Source organism: Lissotriton helveticus, chromosome 1_1, assembly GCF_964261635.1.
Source record: "Lissotriton helveticus chromosome 1_1, aLisHel1.1, whole genome shotgun sequence".
NCBI lineage: Eukaryota > Metazoa > Chordata > Amphibia > Caudata > Salamandridae > Lissotriton > Lissotriton helveticus.
The window spans coordinates 1,912,175,297-1,912,194,499 of record NC_136057.1 but is presented as its reverse complement, the minus strand read 5'-3'; the positions used below and the strand labels follow the sequence as shown (position 1 = coordinate 1,912,194,499).

Below are 19,203 nucleotides of genomic sequence, written 5' to 3'. Positions count from 1 at the left end.
GGAGCAGTCAATGTCGCTATTGATTTTGACAGAGACAATGCTTGAGACTTAGTCACTGGTAAAGCTGAAGATTGCTTTTCAAGACTCAGCACTTAATGTATTTTCTTTAGGACTTGGCGGAGCTGATGATGCTCTTGGTTGGTTTTCTGTCAGGTTTTTGTCAGAATTATGGCCTCACTCTGAAACAGTCGTATCCTCCTTTGATTTTCTAAGGTTTTTCTGTGAGGTTCCCCCTCAGACTTATCAATTGAAGAATGGGCAGAATGGGAATGCTCTCTTTTGAGGAGGTTTCACCTTTTTCACCAGAGTGGGATTCTTGAGATTTTTACTTTTGCTGCCAAAGTAAAAGTCTTGCTTCTCTGTCCTTTCTCATTTGGGTAGACATCTACATGCTCTACATATCTTACATTCCTTGGCTTTGTGGGCCGGATAAAGACATTATATGCAGTCTTTATGTGGGTCTTCAGAGTGAAATCTCTTTTTTACAAAATTATGACATGGCCTTAAAAGCCTTTTGTTGTTAGCTTCAAATGTAGTCCGGTTTATAGATATTACTAACTCCTTGTAAGCCTTTAAAAATAAGGGTCACTAATCTGACTGAACAAGCAGTGCTCCCTGGGACTCCCTTTACACACGACATGCGGTAGAAATCTGAACGTGTTAGCCTGTGTGAGAAGGGCTTTACTCTGATTGATTGATTTGGGGTGTTTTATAAAGATGTGGATAGGCTGCTGTTGTGACTTTGTAAGCTATCTAGGTTATGTTTAACATTGTACTGCTTACAATATGTACCGTGGAACTCCCAGCTTGATGCCTGAGATGATTTAAGCATGTGAATCTATGAAAGACACAATAATGCAGAACCTATGGTTTGCCAGTCAATATAAAACATGCTAAAGGTGCTCAGGAATGACCTTGTCTTTGAGGCACACTTCAGGTAGCCTGAGTGGGGGTCATTGGTGCATAAGTGATGCACATCTACAAAGTAGTTGATCAGTATGAAAAAGCAATGTTATTTTATCGTGAGATGGATGGATCCTTGAGGTACCCCCATATGTGGATGGAGAGTAAGTGGCATAACCCAAATCAATATGCTGCATCCCAAATGAGAGGATGTTGAGAGGTGAGCCTAGAGCATTAGCGCATATGCAGGGTGGAGAGAGCATCCAAAGAGAAAAAAATAGTAATGGGTGGACAGGTGTGGTACATGCAAGAACAGCAGGAAAAGTTGGACATGAAAACAATCAGGCATGAAGAGTTGGACATGAATATCATTACGTAAGTCGTAGCAGCATATATAGTGTGAGATAAAGAGAGAGACACAGACAGAAGTCCTTGCCACAACCGCACTCATGTTCTGGTTATGGGGAGCTATCATTGAATAACAAGTGCTGTGGCCTGAAAGCAGGTTTCAGAGAGACAGAGAGACAAATTGGACTTGGGGGCAATCAGTGACAGCAGGAACTGCTGACCATGAATAAAGAGAACATCCAAGATGGGTTAAAGGAGAGTGAGCAGGGTTGCCAACAGGGTAAAAGAAGGAACAGTGGGGCAGACAAATGGACAATAAAGGCATTAAGATTAATAACACAACTAGAAATGAGAAAGTAAGGCATTTACAGAACAACTTCTGTGTTATCGTAAGCAGCTTTATTCAGGTTCAGAACATGGACTATCAAAGACACACTGCATCTTTACCTGCGCCACAATCCCCTTTCAGGGCATCATATATAAAAATCCCTCCTGCAGGACTGCGGGGAGACTAAATGCAAAACAGGTGGCAGAGCAGACATACAGAGCTAGCACTCTCTGTCTGAAGGTGAAGGCACAATGTACAGAAAAGAGCCCTCTGCATCCCACTCGCGAGACCCCACTACGGTTAGCCACATGCATGCGGACAGAAGTGTGAGGAAGAATCAGGCCATGTTGGTCTTGATTTGACATCAAACGAGGAGATTTGTATGATGATGACTTCCAGGCCTGATTATGCTGAGGTGGGGGAGGTTTGCAACAGTGTTTGCCTTGATCAGCTGGACAGGATGTGTTCTGAGTACCTGACAGCCAGTTTGGGCATTCTTCAGTTTACTTAAGCAACTTAAAATGTGGTTGAGTTTGGTTGATCTCTCAACAGGAAATTGTTGAATCAAACCTCAATGAGTAGCTTAATTGAGCTTCTTTTGAGCATTAATCTTGTTCACATTTTGGTTTACAGCTAGCATATCAGTTGGGAAGATTAAGTGTTTGGTCTGGAATAAACCAATTCAATATTTTTGCTGAAACTTTTGACGGCTAGACCCATGAACATCTCAGGTCAAGAGGTGAATGCATGAAGAGGGCTAATTGAAGCTTTTTAAGCAAACATGTACATTTGACTTAAGGCCTAGAAGAGGATGTATTGATGCTCTAAAAGTGAGCATAGTCTTTATCAGTAGTACTGATTAAACACAGTGTTATCAATCCATATAGTGGATAGCCTGAAGAGGACACACTGAATAACTGTATGAAGTGGGATATGAGAGGGTGTGACTTTCATTAGTTACAGTCCTTCTCCTCTGTAGGGATCTTGGATGAGACCCTCAATATCATTGGTAGACCATTGGCATTTGGGGAGACATTCATAGCTATCTTTCATTGGATGGTGTTTCAAATGGAACTTGCCTTACGCGTTACACATCTGAGCTTTAAACCACATGCTTTGGAGAAGGCCAGATGTGTTCCTGAGGATCAACAGTTAGTGAATTGTAGTTTGAAAATATGAGGAGTATTAAATCATGGGTTAAATGGAGAGGCGTTTGCCCAGGGCCTAACTAGCTCATGTCAGAGGTCTGGTGTTGAGGTGTATATTCATCTGCACAATGTCTCTCATTGAGGGTTTCAGTGGTCCATTAAGGGGGTCTAGTTTAGGGCCCAGTTGGCTGCATTTCGTGTTATGTTTGCTGTCAAAAGTTAAACATTATCCAGGGTTCCTATAACTTGCCGCAAAAAAACAGAAGCCTAGAGCAAAGAATCAGGAACATGCACAAGGGAGATAGTTAAGGGAATCCAACATTTACACCTGACCATACCACCTGCAATACATTCCCGTCACAGACAATTAGACTTTTGACTTTAATCTTCTCTTTAACAGTAAGAGACGCTGGCTCCATCTCCAAAGTTAATGCAGATAACAAACAGAAGAGTAATCCACATTAAAGCACAATAACCAGTTGTTCCCAAGTAGAGGCATGCAACAGGCTGAGTGTTCCGGCCTAAGTTAATCCACAGTGGATGTCAGAGAGGATAAGGTATTATGGGCTTTTTTGTAGAGTTTGGCAAACAGGATACTCAGTCAAAAATATGATGGATGTCCCATTATCTGTGTTACAAATACATTATGGCCTATAGCACGTGCAATATCCTCCACGTTTTAATGGAGTATTCAACCTTCTATGATGGTAGAGAGGAAGGAATGGAGGTGGGAATAGGTAATATGATATCATCTCTCTATCGTGTTCTCAGTCCTAATTCTCAGCCTTCAAGTTAGCGTTTAAGATGTATGTAGGGCATTAAAGCGGCTGCAATATACCCAAGCATTTACACTTCCATCCCGCTGCTCAAGCCTAGACTCAATAGGTTATACCTATTATGAAAAGCCATCTCTTTTGTCTGATGACCTAAACTTGCCCACTACAACATCCATGTTGATATGATCCCAACACCTTTTCCCCAAAATCAACACAACTGTACCTATGAAGTCCAGCACCATTTTCTGATTCACTGGCTCACGCCCTATTGGAAACATGGATTTCCACGACTCAGCAGCCATCTTTTAATTTGCTGAATCCTTACATTACATAATTGTTGGAATCCCTGGTCGAGTTCTTGCACTCTTTCCACCACTACATGCCGTCCCCATACTCGTGCCAACACTCTTCACCCATTGTCAAACCTCATCTTCCTAAAACGTCCCATCATCTCTCTGATCCCATAAATCATGCCCACTTACAACAGTCATCCCACTCCCAAAATTGTGCCCAGTTCCCAACAGCTGCCCCTTCTAACAAACAACCTGAAATCCAAATAGTGATGTGATACACAAACCCCACACAATCTTCTCCATCCCTAGGTATAAAGACGCGACTTCTTCACAGGGGAATCCAACATTGTAAGACAATTCAAATTAGCTTACACATTTGACTCTTGCCTTTCTTTGTAACACCTCGGCCACACTACTCTTTGATTGCATAAAAAACACACATTGATTCTAAAACTATAGCTACCCTGGGTTCACTAAAGATGTCTACAAAGCCCAGTCCTGAGGAAATATCTAATCTACATTAACTAACATGAAATATCTCACCAAGAATGTTGCTAACAAAACGTAGTATTCACCGCCCCAGTAATATATCTACAGTATGAATGCCCCGGAGCATGCTGGGACAGATGAACCCTGAACCCCCTGTGTTTACTGCTGCCCTCACTGCTGGGATGCTGAAGCGTGCCTGCTCTGGTAGGATGCTATGTGCTCATGTGGACCCTGCCTGGAGTGTGTTTTCTGAGTCCATACCTATCCAAGATACACACATATAAGCAGTGAGAGGGTGGGATGGAGAAACAAAAGGTGTGATGGAGAGCAGGAGAAAGGCGCAGCGATGGGGCCTTTGGGGTCATGCTCCCTCGTGTTTTCATCCTGAGGTATTGATGTATAGTTGGCTCTTCAGGATGTAGTCGATGACGGGCTGGGAGAGGTAGTCCACCACATGCCCATCTCCATGCTGTAGGGCCAATCTGCGGAAGCAAAGAAACAGAAACCAGATCACAAAAAGAAGAATAGAGAGAAGAGGTAGAGAGAGAGGTAAAAGAGAGAGAGATAGAAAACTAATGAGAGAGGGAGAGGGTGAGCAACAGATGTTGAGAGAGACAGCTATGTAAGAAGACAGTGCAGGGATAATTGATAGAGAGTGAGAGTGACAGAAAGAGTAATGATGGGGACCAACACGCTTCTTTGGAAAGTGTGAATGTCTCTGTTATAAATTAGAGGGTAATATTGTATTGTATTGAGGAGTTTTGTGTATACACATCTTAGGCAAAATGTTAGTGACCCAGTCCCTGTGGGCCAGATTTATTAGGGAGTTGTACTGTCTTTGAGTAACACGTCATGCAAGGTGACGCAAAGCAACACAATTCCTAAATTCAGAGTTACAAAGCCACGCAAGGGACAATCTGTGACATCCACAGGTGGAGCAAGGGCAGTCCCATGCATTTACCCATTGATTCAATGCAATTCCAGATATACAAAGGTTTGTAAACCTGGGAATGCGTCAAATCGGTACGACTCCCAGATAATGGTATAGCGAGTAGATTTTTTTTTCCTTATTTTCTCTTTGGATTGCTTTAATGCAGGAATAATCTCGTTCTGCACAAAAACAATCCTGCCTGTAATGCAGGCACACTTGCACTATGGTGCCTGCGTTGGAGCAAAGCAGCACACAGTGCGCCAGGAGACCGCGAATGTCCATATCTTTGTAAATATGGAGCATTCCTGCTCTCTCCCTTTCACACAACAAAGTGTAGTATGTACCCTTGCTGATCCGAGTTGTGTGAAATAATAATAAATGTGCCCCTCTATGTTTATATGTGTATCTGGCAACTCTATTGACATGCAACTATATACGTACATAAATGCGCAGTAATGACCCTGTGTCTGCATCTGTGTGTTTCCATGACAACAACGTGACCCACCTGCTCTTGGTGGAGCTGACGATGGACATTGGGTGGTTGGTGTCATCCTTCACCACCAGGATGTTGTTCTGTTGGAAGAGGGAACAGAAAACATGTTTCTTTTATGGAACACTAAGAGGTCGCAACACAAACAAGTATTGTAGAACGGTGTTTCCCCATTATGTTGTCATGCAATTGGGGGTATCAAATAGGGAATTGGGGTATCAAAATCCCTAAATGTAAGACTTCTGGGATTGGCAGTCAGGTCAGTGTACATTTGAACAACTGAAGTGTTCACTCAGATGCAAACCATGATCCTTAACAACACACCACAAGATGGGGAATGAAGGGAATCCAGAAACATGCACCAAGTCCTGAAGTCTCAGCAATCTATTGCACTCTAAGGGCCTCATTTACGAAGCCCTAGCGGCACTTTTAAACCACCGGAGTGTCACTTTTTTGACACTCTGGTGGCAAGACGTGGCGCAGCATATTTACAAAGCCAAACAAGCCACTTTACGTGGCTTTTCATGGCCTTGTAAATATGTGCCCCTTTCACAAAGAACACTAGGTGAAAGGGGCATTGCATGGCTGTTGCTGTGAGTGTTCCCACACAACACCGAGAAATTGTAAACCTGGGAATGCGTCAGATTCCTATGCCTCCACAGAGGAGGCATAGGAGTAATGCAATGCGGAGAAATACTTTTATTTCGCCTTGTTTTTTCCTCTTTCTATGCATGCTGTATTCTGCAGCACTCGTAGAAGTAGAAAAATGCCATCAATCATTGTTTTTGTGCAGGGAGGTGTCCCTTCCTGCACAAAAACAATCATTCCCACAACACAGGCACCCTTGCAACATGATGCAAGAGTGTCTGCATTGGCATACAGCTGCTGTTTGGGAGCAGAGGAGAAAGACAGGACAGGACTTGTAGATACGGCGCGTTCCTACCCTTTCCTTTTCACGCATGGCAGCGCTGCAGGAAGGCCTGTTGCACTGCTGTGTGTCAAAAGTTTGTAAATGAGGCCCCAAATCTGCTACACATCTCTTCTACCCCAACCTAACTCATTAGTCTCCACTGTAACACTAGCCAACAAGAGGTCGAATACATATCCCAACACATCTCTGCCATAAAGGGAAAGAAGAACACTTGAAGCATCAGCAGTATCCCTGGTCAGCAGCCCCCATGTTTATTGAGAGGGGAAGGGAAATTGACAACAGCAGACATCTTCCCTACTTGTGTGTTGATGCTCCATATGGGAAGTGGGAAATACACCTAGAGAGCCCTTAATGAACCTCTCTATACTTACCACTTCTCCCATCTATATCCCACTTTTGCCCAAGATACCAGCATGCCAGTGGCAGAAGGCACTCTATCCCCCAATGGAGACTGGAGAAGGAACACCTGTAAACCATATATAATCCACCAGCTGAGAGTTTTGTGCCACAGCCAGAGGCTCAGCATGTTCACTACCACTGGCAAATCACTGCATTTCCAACTGCAACCACGTGCAATGCAAAAAATGCATAATGCAAAATCCAAATAGAGTTCACCAACCACCAATGTGTGGGTAACACCACGTTATGAAGCATACAAAATAATGATGGATGGAATGCTTGAATTAATCTCAGCCACTGGTAATTACTTGGGCTGGATCACAGGAAATCATTATATTGCATACCATGCTACTTCACTTTGGACAGTGGCATATGCAAATCAGTCTTGACCCTGCTCCAATGGAAACAGTCTAGCCCGCACTGCCCGGCCATGTCATTCCTAACCAAGAACACAAGCAACCCAAGACCGTCTTTACCCTTGTTAGGGCTCATCAGACCAGTATAGCTTAGTTCAAGTGGCACAGTGAGCATGGGACCCATGTCTGGGTACACTCTTGGCCACTTAGGGCAGTCCATATAACACACAAAAGGTGATGGTTGCAATACGTCTAACCACTACCAACCGCCAATGGTTAGAGTTATTGCAAACATTCCTTCCATCACCTTTTGTGTGTTTTATGTAACAGCCCACTATCATACTCCAGCCATGCAATCTGTCTGAGACCAAATCCCATATTGGACCAACCTCAATAATTTGTCCCTCTCTCAAAAGGTGTTCCCAGACTCTCTAAAAGTGGCACAAGTAACACCTCTTTAAAAAAAGTGCCTGCTGAGCCGTGCTGTCTTAATAATATTTGCCCTGTCTTGATTTTACCCTTTCTCATAAAAATTCTAGAAAGTCGTGTGATCAACCAGATGAAACAATTTCTAACTGACAATAATCTGGACTATTTCCAGTCTGGCTTTAGAGCTGGCAGTAGAACTGGAACCACCATTTTATAAATGACTGATGAAGCGCAGTGTATTCTAGACAATTGTGGCATATGACTTCTGGTACCTCTAGATCGCTCTGTTGTGTTCTGGCACTGTTAACCATGTTATCCTTATTCGGCCCTAAATTATTTCATGGTAGGCAAGCTAATAGATTAGTTTGAATATCTAACTAGCCATTTTCAGACACTCAACATTGGCTGCTCCTTAATACTCAGCTTGCAACAGTGGGCAGCATGATCAAAGAGCATGGCATTTTATACCACCAATCTGCTGATGTCATTCAGCTCTATTTAGCAGTACCCTCCTCTCAGCCCCCTCCCAGCAGATGAAGCCTACCATTGTGGGTCCTTGACCACATCCAATTAGGGATGACTGCTCACCATCTCAAGTTCAGATCCAGCTGAAAGTGTTCCTACTCATTTTATCTTATTTCTGAGCCTTCCAAGTACATAAATGGCTTGATTCTACCAACATACTAAAGTGCACTAGTCCATAATTGAGCGAGCCAAATCATTCAAATTCACTCTTGGTAATCAACCTGATTTCCACCAACACATTAACAGCACAGTCAACAGTGCCTGTCATCAACTAAGATTTATCAGAGGTATTAAACCTTTCCTACTAGAACAGTATATCAAAGAGGAATTCCAAGCACTGGTACAATTCACACTTGATTATTGGACTGGAGGTTTCTGTTAAAGATCTGGCTGTGGGTTGTGGGGCTGTCAGTAAAGATGAATGGCTAGGGAACCAGACAAAGATTAGCTTTTGGTCAAGGTAAGGAAATTACTAGGCAGAGATGGGGCTGAGAAAGGTCGGTTAGTTCCAGGTGAGACTGTTTGTGGAGGTTCTTATGAAATGAAGCATGGTAGGTGATGCCATATTAATGAATGGGGAGAGGTTTATACCACCTGCTTCCCTACAGAAGAGAATATGCATGATTGCGCGCAAATGCCACTTGGGACATTCAATAACTGTCAAGACAATTAAGGAAATATTCCGGTGGCCTAAGTTGTCTGAGGAAGTTATTTTTACAGTAAACGAGTGTGGGGTTAGCAAAAAAAGTGAGAAGAGGCTGAACATTGGTGGTGGGGAAGAGTCACATGCTCAGGACCTGGGTCACCTTCGGAAGAAAGTATGCTTGGCCCATGTATGTTGTGCCCTGCAACTTGAGGTTTGCCACGGTTGTGGGAGATGCACACTCTCGGTGAGTTGAAGTGGAATTTAAGAGTTCTATAACAACTTCTAGCACTATCGGAGTTCTAAGGGAAATACTTCCTTGGGTTCCATCATATTTGATAACGGCTAATGGCACCCAGCTGAAGCAATTAGACTATTGCGGGCAGAGTTGTGCATCAGTCATTGTAGAACCTTGGTGTACAACCGATTACTACAAATGGAGGTGCATCAGGCAATGATGTCCAATATACTGTAGGTAGTATCAAAAAAGTTCTTTATTTGTAATTTCATACGGAATTTCTATGGTAAGCAAAGCTCAGCCAACGCGTTTCATTCCCTCTAGGGAAACTTCATCAGGGCTTAGGAGTTTTTAGGTTAGTTTTCAATAATGGACTTGTAGTGCAGGAAATTTTCTCCAGTGTATTATGCTGGGAGCCCTCGGAGTACTTACAGGCATAGTAAAGCCTGAATATTGCGACCGCAAACACGCCCGTCCGGTCAAACCCCAATTGAACAAGGACAAGAAGGGCACCAGTTAGGCTTGCTTATTATGTTAGGTAAGCCTCAGCTATAAGCTCCATTCCTTGGGGAATTTTATTTTCTATTCATGAATCATATGTTTCTACTGTTACGTTTATTATATTAATGCAGTTTAATTTTTCCCTTTCCTTATTTCACATTGACCCATCCAACATTCTCACCCACAATTGATTTCTTTATGTTGTGTTTATTTCTAATGTTATAAATTTCATAAACAAGGAAGACAACGTGTTGTAATATTACAGGTCATGTTATTGTTTTAGTTCACTTTAAGGAACCGCCTAAGTTCATAGGTTCCAGGATTCCATGGTTGGTGGGAGCTCCAGGTTCAGTTACGGAACTGCTGACTGGCATGAAGCTTTTTCACTTGGTATGGTTTGCGTTTAAAAAACTGAGAAAAGATGCTGACAGTAGAGAGAGTAGGTCTTGTACTACACCCTTCTATCAGGCATTCCAAAAATCAACATTGCTCCTTTTATGTCCTACTTACATGTCGCCGCCAGACTGACCTCAGGGTTTGGATGCCATGATTGCATTACTCCGGTACTGTACTATCGAAGTTGTGGAAAATCATCTCACTACGTGGCTTGCCCAGTGCATAATCTTTTACACTCTGATCACTTCCACTATCTGGCCAAATAACCAAAGATGTCTGAAGCCACCCACTAGATTCAAAGTTCGGCCACCCTTCTTCTGGAATCCCAGGTCTCAAAAAAATAAACCGTACCTTAGACCAGTCATTCTCAGGTATGCATCAAGGTCTAGAACTCTGTTCTGCCTGCTGTCCACTACTTTCAAAGGAGAACTAAAACTCTTTCTCCTTGAACACCACTCTCCTCCACTCTCCCATTAGTATTCTACTTTTGACAAATATGAAAGGCATATTGGAATATTTCATCATATTCCTGCTTGGAAAATAATTGAGTCCCATCTATAATGTTCTCTGTTCTTTGAATTACTATTTCTGGATTGATAACATACTTTTGTTGTATACCTGCTTAAATAATTCTGTTACACAATTATTCAACAAACTGTATATTTCACTTGCCATGCACTTCCAATCGTCAATTTTCTGCCTGCTCATCAATGCCTATGTGTTCCCGTGCTCTTTTGTAAAGTGCTCTGATGCTTTTGAGCGCCATATACAAACGTTCAATAAATAAATCCACACAACACTGCTTTATGTATAGCATCAAAACCGAGATGAGCCGCTAGACCATACCGCTTGTATTGGAACCCATGGTCTGCAGGTCCCACTTAGATCACTGAAGCAGACACTCAACCACCAATGCTAACTCACTGGGCCCAGACTCTGCAGCCTGCATATGTCATTTTCAGTGACATGCGCTCAACTCACCACTCTGTCCTCTGCCAGGCTTCTGAGACTCTCTCAGTGCAACTTCTTTTTCTACTTACAAAGGGTGTGGTCTGCCATTTTGCACTTACTTTGTACTTACGAAGCACAGAGGAATGATTCATGATCCTGTCGGTGTCTGTGCCATCTCGCGGCACCACAACTATGCCAAAGTCACCAACTATGACTTCCATCTGTGGAGGAAAAAGGGAAGCTGTCAGGGTCAAACCCACCATCTTAAGGAAACAGAAGAGAATATGTGTTCCAGGGAACTGTCAGTAAATTCCTACTCTGATCTGCTTCCAAACCCTGGTCTTACCACCATAAAAGGGATCCAAATAGAATTGGGCTCTTGTTGGATAGTTCCACAGCATTCTGATCTTTTAAGGAGCCTGTGCGCAGGCAACTATGGCGTCTATCTAGGATTATGGATACTTGTAAAGGGATGTATGACGTTACAACGCATGCTTTTACCACGCATGCTGTTACAACGCAAGTATTACAACGCAAACCTTTACAACGCATAGCGCTTTGGGGTGCTGGATAGTGAATAGTTTAATTTACTATTCCAACTCCAGTCCCCGTGGACACTAGGGAAGGTGTTGGATAGTAAATTAAATCTATTCCCTATCCTAGAGCGCCCCCCAGCGCAATGCGTTGTAATGGTTTTCGTTGTAAAACCTGCGTTGTAAAAGCACTGCGTTGTAAAAGTTTTGTTGTAAAGGATGTTTCCCTTGTAAAGTATCCACAAATAAATACACAGAGTGTGGTTTGTATTTCTGCAATGTGAGGAAACTTCATGACTACATTACAGCTGCACTAAATCGTAACATCAGGTGTAAGATTTTACGAATTCGGTTACTTTTGCTTAGGTTATGTAACTTAGGAGAGAAAATACTTTCCAATCTATTGAGCATCTGCAACTACACTCAAGGGGGAGTTTGATGTAGAATGCAAAGGAAGTATTGGATGCGCGCCATTTTTATAAAGGTGGGAATTCGTACTTGGGACAAAGCCATATTGTTTAGCTTGAAAAACAAGAACTCGCAGGTTTTAAACAAAGTCACAAAACTGTGGGATTTAGCAGTCAAAATATTGAAGGAAATAACTGGATTTTAACTTTTTTATGTATTTTTCATTTGTATTAATGATTTGAGGCAACACGGTGATTGTTTAATGTTTTCACTAATCAAAAAGAAACTTTTATTCATTCATAATTCTAAGTATGAATAATCAAAATACATCTGGGGGTGCAACCTTCGGGCAACTTTGGGCTAGCACCGTCTCCTAAGCATCTTTTATCATATTATTCCCCAATGCCTTCAAAATTACACATCTTCTGTCATCTGCACCTTTGTCAATGCTTCCATTCCTAACAGGTTTTTTATGAACATTTGGTATCCATAAAAAGATATATAAAAGACAGAAAAGGGTGAGGCAGTCGTGTGGAGCTGATCAATAAATACTGAGCATTAACTGCAGAACACATCCATCAATTATATTAGAAATAGAGAAAGGCAAATTTCAAAAGGAGGAAGGTGGACTCACATCTGTCTCAACCCAGAGGCCAGGAATGCAGAAGGACTCCAGCAGGTCACTGCCACAGAGGAGTAAGATCCGGAGCTCTGAGGAAAGAGAAAAGATGTAAAAATGCTTACACCAGGAAGGACAATTATGCTATCAGATTAAGGGTTCCCTGAAAATGAAAGGGTCTGATTTAGACCTTGGTGGAGGCACCACAGCAATGGAGTTCTTTCTCCACCAAGACTATGGTCCGCCCACCCTTTTTAAATGCAGGTGGACCATAGGTTGAAGACGGAGTAAATATCGCCAAACTCCTCCAACAGCCTAACGGAGTAAGGGAGGTTAGAAGTTTGGTTATATGCCCACCCAACTACTTTAAGTGGGCGGATAGATAACCGTTTTTCAATGTCTGTCACCTCCAGGGAAAACCCGACAGTAACGGGCATTGAAAAGTGCTCAATGCCCCCCTCGCCACGAGAGGGAACTTCCATGGTGAGGAAGGCACTGTTTTTTTCATTTTCAAATAGAAAATCCCACTTTGGGATTTTCCTCTTGAAAATAAAGAAATATTTTAACTTTGCCGCATGGCTCCGTCAAGTTACAATACATTGGCAGGAACCACCATTGTGGTTTCTGTCAATCCTTGAAAAGTCCGCTGGGCATACAGATGTTTCATAATTTGGTGGGTGGCACCTCCATTAGGGCAGCTGAGTAAATTACTCTGTCGCCCAAAAGGACGGGCCGTCCGGCAAATTCTAAACCAGGCCTAGAGTCTCGTTACAGGCCAGGTACCTATGAATGAGAATTTGTTCCTTTAGTTGTTTCACGCTTCTACCATTGGTGCTTGCCTTATTTCTCTCTTTACTATGTTTGTTCTTTTCGCTTCCTGACTGCCTTATTCTTCTATTTATGCTTATCTGTAGCTGTCGCTCTTGCTGTCTTTTTTTCCCCTCATTGGCACTCATTATGTGAGGTCTTTAAATTCAGATGGTGAGGAAATTATGAAAGCAGCGGAAACCTCTTGGTGAATTGTTATTCCCAAAACACCAGTACATTTCTGGAGTGACCCTCCAGATCCCACTCATAATCGTGCTGAGTTATTCTTTCGCACAGATCTACTAATCCCAGTATGCTATGTGTAAATTTAAATGGGGAGGAAAAGGGCAAAATTCGATCTTATAACAAGGCCCCTGGTGGTCATCTGATCTCACATACTCCATCGTCCTCATGTAGCCCAATTTAGGGCCATATCTATCAAACGTTCACGCAGCGCATAAAGCCACCTTGCTGTGCTGCATGAAAGGGAAAGGGCAGGAATGTGCTGCATTTAACATAATACAACATATTTGTGTCCTTTCCTTGCAAAGGCGCTCTTTTGTAAGTAAGTAAGATTGGTTTTGTGCAGGAAGGGGTACCTTCCTGCCAAAAAATAATCCCCTGTGGCATTTTCCTCTTTCCATGTGTGCTGCAGAATGCACCACACATAGAAAGAGGAAGTAACAAAGAGTAATAAAGAAATTTCTCCTCGTTAAGCCTTACCTTGGGAGGCGTAGCGTTTTGACGCATCCCCAGGTTTACCACTGGTGGTATATCTGGAAATGTGCAATATTCGTGGGTGGATGCAGGGATTTGCACTGTGTTGTATTACTCTGGATTGTTCAAGCCATGCAAGGTACCTTGCGTGGTTTGATAAATCACATGTTGGAGTTGTATCCCCCTTGTGCCCCATTGCATGGCGAAAGGGCAAAGCAACTCCTACATAAATATGCTTCTTAGCAGTTGAATGCCCTTCATAAGGTTCATTGATTACCTCTCTGGTGCCTTTTGATGTATTTGTGTTACACTGGTACTAATGAAATGAAACCTTAGCACAGACAGTGTTAACATGTAGAAATTACAAAATAATGAAGTAACACTATCAGAAGATGTGCTTCATTACGCCACACAATGTCTTTTCTTGCCACATAATTTAGTCAACCCTACAGCATAATTTTGTCCTCCCCTGCCGCATACCTTTAGTGGGCCTGCTACTGTGTGACCAATCTGGTTGTGTTACTGCCTGATAAGATGGACCTCATAATATTGTACAGAGTGCAGATGCTGAATGGAATTGCCTACTTTGACATTCTGATGAGAATCCCATGTTATCGCACTATTGCTTCTAGGATTTTCATTATGGACTCTCTTGAAGGCCATTTGTTCTTACTAGATAATTGATGCTTCTGTGTGAAATCTGTTAAAGTCCTTTCCAGGCAGTAGAAAGGAATACACCCAAAACTCACCAATCTCCTCATATCTCATCACAGTCCCCAGGTTGGCGTTCTCATCTAGGGAAAGATGGAAGAAAGCAGTAAGACAAAGCGATTGATTGAGAGCGAAGTTTGAAATTCAGGTACTTAATAACAGTACAAAAGCAGATATAGTGTGGGTAAGGGTGCTTAAGGGAGACACAGACATAGGGAGAGAAACCGAGGGCGAGAATAATGATCTTGAAATGGATAGAGATAAAACGTGAACAGATTAATTGAGCGAGAGGTGAGTAAGGACGAAACAGGTTGACAAATAGGAAAAGGATTATCAATTAGGGCCAAGAGAACAGCAAACTGACATAAAGATGGGTATAAAGAAAGAGAAGTAAAGACCGTATGGAACACGGAATGCTTTAGCAAAAAGAGTGTTAGAGACAGAATGACATAAAAAAATCAGAAAAGAGGTTATAAGAAACAAAGGCAGTTGTCTTCAGAACAAATCCGATTATGGATAAGAAGACATGCAACAGAAACTGAGGCTAAGGTAAAGAGAACACGATGGATATTGAGAGGATGAGGTAAAAACATATCAAAGAGTGATGGAGAGAAAACTAACAAATAGAGCTTATGAGAAGGAAAACACACAGTGATAACTGCAAAAAGAAGTGGGCATAATACGGAAATGAATGGTAAAACAGAAAAAGAATTTATGAATGAAAAGAAAGATGCGGCACAAGAAATATAGTACATTTGGTCAGATGGACGGGCTGAGCGATAAATAGCCAATATGAGTGTGATTGTGAGAGAAGACAGAGCAGGACAGACAGACAGCAAGGCAAGGAAAAAGAGAGTTGCTTATATTGTGATGGGACTCAGAATAAGGGCAGGATGAATAGGCAAAGAGAGAATAGAGGGAGAAGGAAGAAAGAAAGACAGACATAAATTGGGGGGAGGAAGTTCACTATTGAGAAAGAGGCATGCCTAAGTGACACAGGAGGCACTTTTCATGATGTGAATCATCTTACCCACAAATGTGAAGCGTTCCATGGGGGGACGCACACAGCATATTCTGCTTATTCCTTCTCCAACCTTTCCCAGAATCTTTGCTGTAAGAGTGGACAAATACAAGATAGTGAGCACAGTAGAACAGAAACAAAGGCAACAATTTTAAAGAAAGTATATGTTAAAACTTTTCTTATCATTCTAATCAAGGGGACCTGAAAACATGCAAATTAAATGTATAGGTTCTGCTAAGCAGGGACTTAAACTATGGTTTGTCAGTCGGTGGGTCCCTTTCTTTTTTATCCCCAACTTTATTTTGGGTTTAATTGGGGTAAGGTGAAGGGTGCCCACAGGTATGCATCACATTTCTATTTGTTTTACAATGTTTTGTTCATAATTAAACAAAGTATAGACCATTAACTGCATCCACCATGTACAGTATCAACTAATGTCCGCCCGCTCCGGGCCGGCCTCGCCCTAACCATAGTCTGCAAAAGTATCTACGTTTAATTTAACCTTCAGACCTCCGATACTGCCGCGCCAGTTCGATTATCAGTCTCTGGAGGGGAAGCATTTTGCAAATACCCGAAACACACAACGTTTTCGGCATTATCATTTGGATTTTCCCTTTCCTTTGTTCCCAGTTTATATAAATTGCTAACAGGTGCCATATTTTCTCAGATTTCAGAACTCTTTCCCGAAGGAGGGCCGCTAGTTTCTTCATATGTAAAAAGAACAGATGATGGACGGAATGCTGAACAATGTAAACATTCAACCCCAGTCACCGATCCATTGTTTTTTTGCTCACCACGCCACCCCAGTTTGGACCCAACCATATGCAAATCAGCCTTGACCCTGCTCCTCATGGGAACAGTTCAGCCAGAACTGCCAGGCCAGGTCCTCCCTGGATTGAAAACCAGCATCCTAGCACTGATTTTGTTGTATCATTCCTCATCAGCCAGGTTAGCTTGAATCCGGTGGCACAGTGCGCACGGACCCACGTCTGGGCATACCCTTCCCACTTAGGGCGACAAAAGCAAAAAGAACAGATGATGGACAGAATGTTGAACAATGCAAACATTCACTCCCAGTCACAGATCTGGGTTTAATTGTTAGTTTCTACATGGCGTATCTCGACCATTTATAGGAGCAGAAAAGTGATATTGGTTAACCATACTTTATGTTGTTGTCTTCACTGTGATTTCATAACCCCTGGAGCTGTATAAACCATGGCTTTTACAGTTAGGCCTAGGAGGGTAAAAGTCCATGAACTGTTTATTCTTGTAGCTTCTCCTTTGTTTTTCAGAACTTAAGGATCAGGTAGATGTGAGGTAGATAAGAAAGGACGACAAACAGCAGATGTTGAAATCACACCTGTCCTCAGCATTCATCAGTGTATTCATGTTTTGATAAGATTCCTGTTAAAGACTTTCTTCAGTGCAACTTACATATTTTTGTGCACACATCTGACTCAGCTATTTCAATATATGTCAATGATGTTTAAATTGTATAAATGGATTGCACCAGCTGTGTCTGACAGAGTGTACTTGGATGCTGAAATGCTCTGTATCTCTAAATAAATATACGTCCACGACTGTGTTTTATTGGTGTCCCTCATTAACAGACAAGTGTACGTACTGGATTTGTGAGTGCACACATACCTTCCCCACCCTATGTTAAGTGTTGGCGCTTGCTATTGGTTAAATAGCTGGGCAATGCTTATTTATTTATTTATTTATATAAGAGTTTTATATAGCGCTGGCTAGGTGGGTGGCTAAGAAAAGATGGGCCACCTGTTGTTGGGTAGCCGGCTCACCTTAGTTCATGGCCGGTCAACCTCAAGACGTCGCAAGACAGCTGGCCAAAAAGACATGCATACTTTAAACAGTGCACAGCCAGCCCACCCTCCACTCTGCTGCTGTCACTCAGCAGCGGCCCACTCCCGTCCTAACACTATGTTCAGGACGGGGCATGAAAAATAAAATAAATAGTTTACCATTTTATTTTTCACCTTTGGGGCTTTGGGGTTGGGGGGGGGTTTAAGTGAGGTAACCCCTGTCTGGCACCTCACCCCTCCCATCCAATGGCAGCCTCCATGTTGCTCCTCCTGGAGGTGCGTTTTGTGGTTGCCGGTGTTTATGGTGTGGCAGGGGCCGTGGGACTTCCTGTTGGCTCTGCCGACAGCAGGACCAGTTGTAGCTTGCCGCCTCGCCAGTTTTGACAAATTGCACTCTATTGTTTCTTTGATAAAATATTTTTTATTGATTTTCAAGACAATCAACAGACACAGAAAACAAATCAGGCAAAACAACACAATCAACTGTGACCTCCTGGTCAAAAGACCGAATGAGGATATGCATTACCTTCCCTGGAGCCCAAAGTAATCCAACAAACGACCCCATATCTTACAATGTTTGTGTGGGCAGCCCCGTTTCACTCCAGTTTAAGGGTGAAGGGTGTGGTTCCGAGATGGAGCTCTGTAGAGACACGTCTTGGCTGGTGTCTTCCCTGGCCGCGTCTCGCTGGTTCCCTTTGTTAATAAACACATATTATAATTGATTCTGCTTGTCTTGGAACAGCTCCTGGACTCTAAGCTGGCTATGATCTCTGGACCATACGCAGATTGAGCAAAGATTGAGTCTTGATAAGGGTTCAACTCTAGTGGTATTGACTAACCACCACCTAAACACCACACAGTAAAGGATTGGAGGATATACAAAGCACTCTTTAGCATGTATTCAGATTCGGTGGTCTCTCCTTATTGCGACGCCACATTCATTTTACATCATTGGTGGTCTCACACATACACGAGACCACGCTGTTGTTATATGTATTAATGTTTATCTTTGACTTGTGTGCCACACTCAGGGCTGGACAGCAGCTGTGTGCATCCTGGCGACATTGTTCAGTTGCTCTGAAAATTCACAGCTGCTGGACGCTCCCAGGTCGTGGGTGTAATTCTTATCACATAATAAAACCCACTTTACCTTCTCCACACCTCTGCCTCATACTTAACACACAAAAAGTCTCACAAAGGCTACAGGGCAGTCCTGTCAGTAACAAGGATATCTACACTTGGAGGAAGACAAGAGAAAGTTTGGTTCAGTAATAGAAATTCTACTGGTTGATATCCATCCTTCAATGTTTTAAACTCCTAGTGGAAACAAAATCATATAAATTGCAAGATTTTTGATTTATTCAGCTTTGTTGGGAATCATCATTGATGCGTAGAGTTTTGACAGAAGCTATTGCTGGACTCTTCAGTTTTGTTGAACATTGTTGTCAACTTGTTCAGTTATTTTGAGAATGATTATGAATGTAATACA

At 42.5% G+C, this 19,203-nt stretch overlaps 1 protein-coding gene across 1 annotated transcript in view; it reads right to left on the bottom strand.

The window, feature by feature from the left end:
- Positions 1-1,633: 1,633 nt before the first annotated feature.
- The window catches only part of NMNAT2 (nicotinamide nucleotide adenylyltransferase 2), a 298,030-nt gene continuing 280,460 nt past the window's right edge, over positions 1,634-19,203 (bottom strand). Inside the window, exons 6-11 of the mRNA XM_078643152.1 lie at positions 15,901-15,981; positions 14,909-14,953; positions 12,651-12,727; positions 11,195-11,296; positions 5,722-5,789; positions 1,634-4,767 (exon numbers count right to left, since the gene is read on the bottom strand). Of these exons, the coding sequence (XP_078499278.1) occupies positions 4,665-4,767; positions 5,722-5,789; positions 11,195-11,296; positions 12,651-12,727; positions 14,909-14,953; positions 15,901-15,981 (476 nt within the window). The 3' untranslated portion in view covers positions 1,634-4,664. The remainder of the gene's footprint in view (positions 4,768-5,721; positions 5,790-11,194; positions 11,297-12,650; positions 12,728-14,908; positions 14,954-15,900; positions 15,982-19,203) is intronic.